This window comes from Chenopodium album, chromosome 17, assembly GCF_948465745.1.
Source record: "Chenopodium album chromosome 17, dcCheAlbu1.1, whole genome shotgun sequence".
In the NCBI taxonomy this organism is placed as follows: Eukaryota; Viridiplantae; Streptophyta; class Magnoliopsida; order Caryophyllales; family Amaranthaceae; genus Chenopodium; species Chenopodium album.
The window spans coordinates 7,544,260-7,554,174 of record NC_137850.1 but is presented as its reverse complement, the minus strand read 5'-3'; the positions used below and the strand labels follow the sequence as shown (position 1 = coordinate 7,554,174).

The 9,915-nt window shown below is 37.0% G+C and overlaps 1 protein-coding gene across 1 annotated transcript; it reads right to left on the bottom strand.

The window, feature by feature from the left end:
* Nucleotides 1-1,806: 1,806 nt before the first annotated feature.
* LOC145589464 (large ribosomal subunit protein uL11z) lies at nucleotides 1,807-2,594 on the bottom strand. The gene has a single exon (XM_081646043.1). It carries the CDS (start codon nucleotides 2,503-2,505, stop codon nucleotides 2,005-2,007), a length of 501 nt encoding a protein of 166 aa, XP_081502169.1. The 5' UTR covers nucleotides 2,506-2,594; the 3' UTR covers nucleotides 1,807-2,004.
* Between the last annotated feature and the right edge of the window lie 7,321 nt (nucleotides 2,595-9,915).

Here is a 9,915-nt window from a genome sequence, read left to right as displayed (position 1 = left end):
TTAGTTTCTGTAATTTGATCCAATGAAAAAATGTTCTAGAGCAAGCAGGGTGTTTATTAAGGTTAGCTGCATTATGAGAGAGCAGATGACAGGCCACTTAAAAATATTTTAATAACCTTGTTTTTCACAATTTTCAATATTATAGGTAACACAAATTCAAATAAAAGCAAAAAAATAACGAAGGCTACACCAAGCTAAACCTTGAGTAAGATGAAGCTTAAATCTCTAAGAAATTCAAAAAACAATCAAACCACGAGACATATAACCAAATAATGGCATCAACACAGGTCCCTAACTCTTATTACATGAGAAAGTTTGTCCATATATTATCCGTCTTTACATGCAGATCGGCAAGTAGTCTTGACACTGATAGATTTCGGTAAATAAATCCTAAATTTCAGAATTATTCTATGAACCTATCCCTAGCTCTATTCCAGAAGAATAACAACCTACCAACATTCTCTCACCATTCTATATGTTTATCCTTCAACCCCCTTACCTAGTATGAAATAAGAAACTAAGACTTGGCAAATTCAGAAAACTCAGTTCAGTAGGCTTAACTCGATTAAGATGCTCATTGAGTCTTCAATAACAGAGTAAATAGTAGCTAACTAAATGTTCCACACACTGGAAACTTCCAAACAAGGGTAACAACATACGATAGCCAAAACTACCATCAATTTAAGAGCACACTAGAAAAGAACACAAGTAAATGATGTGCTGTCTAATATCATCTTTGGTGAATTTCTGATAACATTACCAAATACCACAGCATTATCTAACCCCAATGGTAAACTCAGTCTCAGACTAACAGAAATTAAAGACAAACAATGAAAAAGGATGGAATCTCTAATTTGTTTTAAGCCAAAGGTGCAATATATCTTCCCCATTATCCTATTATATTATCACACAACCCCCACTCTATCACTAGTTTCACTACCATAATAGGTTCTGCAGTATACCCTCTAATCACATTACCAAATACCATAGTCCATAGCATTATCTAACCTCAATCGTAAACTTAGATTAAGAGAAATTAAAGACAAACAATGAATGGGGATGGAATCTAAAATTTTGTTCCAAGCCAAAGGTGCAATATGTTTTCCCCACCTTCTCATCATATTATCACACAACCCCCAACAATTCCTCCTGTCATTTTTCGCTGACAGTATACCCTCAAAAAAGTATCCCCTCTCGCACTTTAGACTCAAGTAAGTGAACTAAACATACAAAATCCTATCCCATAGAACACAAAAACCATTGAAGAACCCCACTAAATAAATTGAGCATTTCTCAATTGCACACAGTCAAAATGAAAACTAATATAAAGCTCCTTATACATGAAGAGTATAGCACATACACCGCAAATTTAATAATCTTTAACCAATACAGCAAAACCCGAGAGTATAGCATATACACGCAGCAACTAGATTAACACGATACCCAGCAAGAACGAACACCAAATAATGATTATTAACCTAAACAATCTCAAACAAGCACAGCAATATCAATGAACTAATCAAACCTTTCCCGATTACTAACACTAACAAAAAAAGAATACTTTGTATCGTATTATCCTAGCATTGCCACATTTCCAAAATAATCATATCAAATGAATCACACAAGCAAGATCATACCAATAATCAATAATACAAAAACAATCAACATATATAATCGCATGAAAAACTAAGTGATTTCCTCATTGATAAAGCATAAACTATGTCTAAAACAATCAATCAATCAATCAATCAATCAAAGCCTTAATCCCAAAAGTGGGGTCGGCTAACATGAACCAAATTTGAAAACTATGTCTAAAACAAAAATCCCATAATCCCAATCCAGAAATTCAAACGTCAAAACCAAAAATAAACATCATCATCATAAGAACAAACACACAAAATGTGGTTCATTCATCATGGATAACATGAGGGATAACAAAGAGGGATTATAATAATTTCTCAACCAAAAAAAAAAGAACAATTAAAACTAACATTATAATATAAATTAATTCTCAGGAATCTCAACCTCATCATCAGCAATCTCCTGCTGCAAATCCTTAGGATCCTTGCCATCAACAGTACAACCAACAGAAACACAAGTACCCAGAATTTCCTTAACAGTACCCTTCAATTCCTTAGCCATAGATCTGGGCTTCATAATCTTAGCAATCTCAATAACATCATCAAGAGAAATGTTACCAGTATGCTTAATGTTCTTGACCTTCTTCCTGTCTCTTTCAGGCTCCTTCAAAGCCTTGATGACAAGAGCAGCAGCAGAGGGTACGACGGTCACTTTAGCTTGACGGTTTTGGACGGTAAGTTTGACGGTCACTCGGAGCCCCTTCCAGTCTTTGGCAGTTTCTTTGGCGATGTCTTCTCCGATCTTCTTGGGGGAGAGACCGAGGGGTCCGATCTTCGGTGCGAGGGATGAGGCGGCGCCGACCTCTCCTCCGGTCACCCGGACGAAGACGTCGACTACTTGGGAGGGGTCGAGCTTCGGGGGCATTGTTGCAGGGAGAAGGGGGAGAGAGAAAGTGAGAAGGGTGTGAACTGTGAAGGAGGAGGAGAGAGAGAGAGAGGAAAGGGAGGAGGCGAGTGAGGGAAATGGGTATTATGGGAGGATTATAAACTAGGGTTTTGCAGAGGTTGAACGAAGGAACAAATTTTCTGTGTGTTTTTTGGGCTTTTTTTGGTGTGTGTTTGTTGTAATTCTTGGGCTAAACAATTTTGTCTGAATTAGTGGATTTAGGGGGTCAAGTTGTAAAGGCCTGTTACTTTGGAGTACAATGCTTTAGGCTCTTCTTTTGAGTTGTTTTGCTTTATTCTGCTGAAAAGAACAAGGGCTTAGTGCGAATGTGCAAGGTATGAGTCAAATCTAAACTAGACTTGATCCATTGTCTTAAATTGACACCTCTTGTTGTTTTCTTTATAGAGGTGGTCAAACATTTGGGCGGGGTTGGGCCTTAATGTTATATCTCGTGTTCAAACCCGTATAAAAGTTGGGTTGTTCTGGACCGTAACCAAACCAGACCAAACCACATTATCGCGGTATGGTTTGGTTTACGGTTTGTAAAAATACTGTTTGGTTTCAATTTTTTTTGTATATACGGTTTATGGTTTGGTTTGGTTTTTCAAAAATTATAAACCAAACCAAACCGTAAACCAGTAAACCGTATTTTAATATTTATATAATTTTTTTTAAAAGAATATTTATATAATTTTTAAATAAATTAAAATAATTATTATATATTATAAAATAAAATAAAAATAAAGTAAAAAACACATAAAAAAAAATCAAAAGAAAACTGTAAGTGTTACTGTATTAGCACTTGATTATTAGTTGATAGTTATTTTTATTATAACTTTGTAGTACAATTTAATCCCTTTGAGCTAGTTAATAAAAATTTATTATAAATTTACTAAGTATTATTTGACAATTTTTAGGAAAAAATGTCGTCTCATCATAAACCGCAAACCAACCCGCTCCAAACCGTATTATTACGGTTTGGTTTGGTTTGGTTTGAAAAATTAACCAAATCGTATTTTGAGGTTTGGTTTGGTTTGGACTCAAACTGCACCAAACCAGACCATGTTCACCCCTAATAAAAGTAGCGGACTTTTCGGACCGGGTTTGAGTTTTTTAACTAAAAATGTGAATTTAAGCTTGCCCAAACACGCTCTATTTTCAGGCTGGGCCGATGTTGATCACCTCTAATTCTTTGTGGAACGATGTTGGTATGTGCTATGTATGCAATTGGTCTTGGCTGCACTCTAATGCAGCTATCTTAAGTGCAACAAGAGGTGGCCCAATTTGCGCGGCCAAAACCAACCTCCATCATCCAATTAAAAGCCCGCCCAGACAACATAGCTTCCAAAACCTGCCCAGACAACATACCTTCCACAAACCCACTATATTTCGGAAAAATAAACAAATAAATAACATGTCAGATTTTTTGTAAAAAAAATGTCATTTCATAAATTAATTTCCAACTTCTCCCAAAAATTCAATTAATTCCCAACACTCTTTACATTCTCTACCCTTCCTCTAATTTTCTCTCTCAAAAAAAATTGAAACCTCCATGAATATATGAGACGAACTCAACCTTCAACACAAATTTTACATAACAACCGTCACTTTCCAACCGCCATATTTTATAAAAAAAAATAAAAATAAAAAAAATAAAATAAAATTGTTTACTTTTCAAAATTTAATTTCCTCTCCCTGTGATTTTCTCTTTATAACAAGCAAACAAAGTTCATCCTCTCTCCTTTATATAATTTGGATACCTTATGTTCATAGAATGTTTTGAAATTTTACAGAAAAACCGTCACTTCCCAACCGTCATATTTCTGTAATATATAAATATATATATATATATATACATTTAAAAATAAAAAATAAAAACCGTTTAGCCAATATTATTGCATGTTCATTATTTGAATACTTTATGTTCATAGGATGTTTTGAAATGTTCGTGATATGAATATTTGTTGTTCATATGATAAATATTCTTAAATATCAATGTTTATAAAATATATTCATATTTTGAATGCTTATGTTCACTTTCTGAAATGCATATGTTCATATTTTTTATGCATAGGTTCACTTTCTGAAATGAATATGTTCACTTTCAGGAAACCAATGCATGTGTTCATATTTTGAATGCTTATGTTCACTTTTTAAATGCATATGTTCATATATATTTTATGCAGATGTTCACTTTCTGAAATGCATATGTTCACTTTCAAGGAACCAATGCATATGTTCATATTTTGAATGCAGATGTTCATTTTCTAAAATGCATATATTCACATTTGTAATGCATATGTTCATATCTATATTACTTATAATCCGTATGTTTCATAATCATTTTATATTATATTTCTCATTTTTCTTGTGTTTATAATTAAATACCTTATGTTCATAATATTTGTATTGTATGCTCATTCCGTAGGAGGGATTTATGGATGATTTTATTGAGTTGGTCAAAACTTTGGGAGATTATATTGAAAAGAAATTGAAGGATCCTTCAAATCCTTCTATCTTGATTCAAGATGAAGAAGTATTTGAAATAGAGTCTTTCTTCAAATCCTTCTAGCAGCATGCAAAGTTACTGTAGTCCTCATTAATTCAGAGTCTCTGGCTTCAGTAAATACAATTGCATCTGTACTATTTGATAATAAATAAATAACATAGTGTGTTCTTAATTTGAACATTACATGTTCATAACTAGTGTACAAATTGTTCAGAATACCCCTAAAATTATTCATTATTAAAATAAAATAATGTAATGTTCATTATTTAAGAGTTAATGTTCATAGCTAAAAAATGTTACAAAAATTGCAGTATGTTTACAATTACAATTAATCAAAGTAATCACAAAATCATTAAAAAAAATCACATTCATAGCAAATCATCAATTCATAACATTCATCATAATCAGCACAAAATACAGACAAAATTCATCACAAAATCACCACATAATCAATGAAAATAAATATTAATCATAAATTTACATAAATCAAATTGATCTAAAAAATCAGAAATAAAACGAAATTAAAATTGCATGTTCATAAACCTAATCAATTGAAATCCATCACAAAATCACCATATCCTCAATCAAATTAATATTGATCAAAATTTACATGATCTGAAAAACTCAGAAAATCAATCGAAAAAGTTGAATGAAAGAGGAAAATAGAAAAAACAGTGGAGAGAGAAAAACTAAGAGAGAGAAAATTTTGATCAAAATTGTTACAGGAAAAAGAAAAGTGGAGAGAGAATTGGAGAAAAGGAAAGTAAAAATTAAGAAAAAGGAAAGAAAGAAACTCAGAAAGGATATTAGCTACATAAAAGAAAAAAGAAAGGGATGAGCTGCGTTTCATGCACTACACATTGCGTTTAGCATTGTTGTAGCTATTCTAGCTGCACTAATATGCAGCCAAGAATATGCGACTATGTATGATAGACATTTTTACGTTAGGTTAAATCAACTTCTATTAAGATAAAACCTATTTACGGTACATTTTTCAGTAAATAAAATTTGTCTTATTTCCTAGTATATGAACTAGTTAAAATTTGCACTATGAGTGTAATCATATAAACTAATTAACATATATGTTATTGTTTGAAGTCTTTGAACATGGTTTGCATTGTCTTTGTATCATTGTATTTGAGTTACAAAATGTTTAAATAAATATTGAATGTACCAGAATATTGTATTGTATCAAAATTGAGCATGTATTGGCCCAGTTTGACAATCAATTAAGAGATTAGCAATTAGTTATTTAGTTGTTAGTATGAACTAGATTGACTAACTAATTGTATGAGTTAGTTTGATTAACTGCTTGTATTAGATGTATAAAAGTGTGTGATAAATTGTTAGTAAATGTAGCTACTTTATTGTTTATAACAACCGATTAGAATATACCTATATTTTGTCAAAAAAAAAAAAAAAAAAAAAAAAAAAAAAAAAAAAGAATATACCTATAATTAATGGGTTGTAAATTTGATCAATTTTAACTACAATTCTCACCCAAAACTCTTATTACTTCGACTATAGCTTTTTTAAATTAGTCGTTTGGATTAAATCCTCAATCTCTTAATCAAACAATAAATAATAACTTGCCTCAAGCCTCTCCAAACCAAACACTCTATAACCTCAATGTGTCCATACTTGAAATGAAATCTACGTGATTTTAAACTTATATATCATATAAAAAAATGCAAGTGGTATCTACATGACTACATGAGTGATAAGTCTTAATTATATAATAACCAGTATAGCCCTATTACATAAATAAAGGGACCTTATGTTGTTTAACCCATAATACTTAAATTATTCTTAAACACTATGGCTTTTCCCATAACTAAGATGTCTCTTGCATTTGCTTGTGGGCTGACAACTTAAATAAATAAAAAAAAAAAAAAAAAAAAAAAAGAGAGAGAGAGGCGAGTTTGTATTAGACTATTTTGACTAGGCCCTTAACCCGCCCAATAATTTTGACCCTAATTTCCTACTGCCTATGAACAATGAAACAATGCATGTTGTAAACCTAAGTACCATATAATACGTGGAAGTTTAATCTACAGAAGTACGGAGTATTAAATTATGCCCCACCCATTACCCCAAAAAAAAAAAAAAAAAATACTCCGTAAATGCTTAATTGTATATTTGTATGTGTCGATTACGTTCCACTAGTTAATACTCGTACCAAGGTCCAAGAATTGTGCAGATTATTATGAGCATGTACGTAGTATTTCTAAATGAACCTCTCTAAAAATTTGTTATTTGTACAATGAACATACGTTATTTATTAAGTTTCTGCTGCCTTTTCAAATCAAGCTCAATTCCCATTACAGTATTATTTTTCCCAAGGCCAACTAATCCATAACTTCATAACGTATGTATTGGAAATTTGGAATGTGTGAAGCCTTTCCGATTCTCCATATTACTCACTGTTTGGGTCCAATTTAGTCCAATTGGGCCAAGTCATTAAATGATCCAATTAGAAGCCCAAGGTCAAGGTTCAACTCTCCAAATAGTGCTAAAGTCAAGATCAGTCCACAAGGCAAGTCAATTGGGCCCAAGCCCATTTCTCCCATATATGCCAAGGTATAAAAGCCATCAATATTACATTTTATAGACAACACACAAAGCCTCAAGCAATTAATTCTCTTGCATAGCCTTTTCTCTCTACACACTGTACTAACTTTAGCATCGGAGGGGCCTTCCTCGGCAACACCCCCGGGGCTAGTTTACGTGTGTTTGTTGTGCAGGAAACCCTCGGTCCATCATCACTTGGATCGAGCCCAGTCTTCGCCACCTTATTGGACCTTCGGCAAGGTCCCATTGTTTTTACCCGAAACAATTTGGCGCCGTCTGTGGGGAAGACTTCTAAAAAAAAAATCTTTAAGCCAATTCCAATCGTTCTACCTCAATCTTAGTTCCAATGGCTAAGAATCGCAAGAACAAAAACGACGGGGCTTCTCCTCCGAGAAAGCGCCGAAAGTCACTAGGAGGGGGTCCTTCGGAACGCCCCACTCCTAGTCTAACTCCTCCTCGGGATAGGAGCCCCTCCGTGGGACCCGATTCTCACGAGGAGCCAAGGGAGAGATCCGAATCTCCTATCATCCAGTCCAGTCATCCGCCGAGCCCGCCTCGGTTAAATGAGGACGACTGGTCCAGTCAAAGGACTCAATCTCATGCCCGGAGCCAATCTCGGAGCATTCGCACCAACTCTCGCTCTCAGCCGAGGACACCCTTGACGGGACCCAACTCGGAAGAGGTAGTGAGAGCCCTAGCGGTCCTCATGGAAGCCATGAAGGCCCAAAATGTGCCACCTCCACGCGGCCGAACACCTCCGCAAACCAGAAACCAGCGTAGATGCCTCGGCCAGGAGGGGGGGAAACTCTCCTCTTTTAAGGAGCTTGGCGAATGGGAAGAGGATACTTGGAGAACCGAGAGGGAGAAAAACAGGAACTCTCATTTCTTCAGGGATTCCTCCCTCCAGCTCACCACGAGCCGAACCCATAAAAGCAGCAGTTCTGCCTCTCGGCCAGAAACTGCTCGCCGAAGCGTTCACGACCGGCTCGGCGATAGGGAGCGGAGTGTGCACAGTCGCCTCTCCTACCCTGCAGCCGAGGCCCAGACCTCCCAGCCCGGGACGAAAACCACTTCTACCTCTCTGAGAGGGCGGAGCGCGGTCCCTTCGGCTGGGAATAAGGGCAAAGCCGTGATGCTGCCTTCCAGTTCTCCATTCGAGCAATGGATATTGGAATCCCATGTGCCGACGGTCAAAATCCCGTCGCACATTACCTATGATGGAACTTCGGATCCGAAGGACCATGTTGCCTCGTACGAGGCTCATATGCATCTTTGCCCCAGGTCCGAAGCAACTTGGTGCAAGTATTTCCCAACCACTCTCAAGGGGGTCGCGCAAGCGTGGATCTCCAAGGGAGTAAAAGAGGGCTCAATTACTGGGTGGGACGATCTGTCCTCCAAGTTCAAGAGCAAGTTTTCCACGGCAAACCGCCGGGAAAAGACTACTGCAGAGCTCATGGGCCTGCAGCAAGGTGAGGCCGAGAGCCTCCGAGACTACCTGACCCGCTTCAGCAATGAATCATCCAGCATTTCTCAGCTGGACCAAGGGCTGGCAGTCTTCGCCCTTCAGCACGGTCTCAAAACTGGGCCATTCTCAGACTTCATGGTCATGAATTCACCTCAGACCTTGGAGGAGGCATTGAGCGCCTCGGACAAGTTCATCCGAGCTGAGGAGTGGAACAAAGCAAAAACCCAACCCCAATCTGGGGGAGGGAAACAAAAACAAGCACCCTCGTCTGAAGGCCAAGGCCAGAAGGCAAAGGGAAAGGCGAAAGCATCGGAACAATCTTCGGCCAACGAGTCGAAGAAGGAAAAATCTGCTCCTTTCCAGGGCAGATACGAATCTTACACTCCACTCTCTCTTCCGCGCGCTAAGATTTACAGCGTGACGAAGGAGGAGCAGAGTTACAGAAAGCCGAGACCGCTCCCAGAGTGGTATCAGCGCAAGAATAAAAATCAGTGGTGTGAGTTCCATGAATCACCGGGACACAACACTGAAGAATGTATCCAGCTGAAGGACCAAATCGAGGATATGGTCCGGAAAGGGTACTTGAAAAAATATATCGCGGATCACCGCGAGAAAAAAGAGGCCGAGAAGCTTGAGAAAGACTCTCGGCAAGAAATTGACTTCCCCCGAAAGAACAGCAAAACTGCGGAAGGAAAATTCCCTCCAATCCATGTTATCTCGGGAGGAATATGCTCTCGAAGGGAGCACAAACGTCACCTCAGGGCACTGACCCATCAGGTGAATCATGCTGATATACAGCCACCCCAGTCACCGGTGCCGAACATGACGTTCACAGCCGATGACT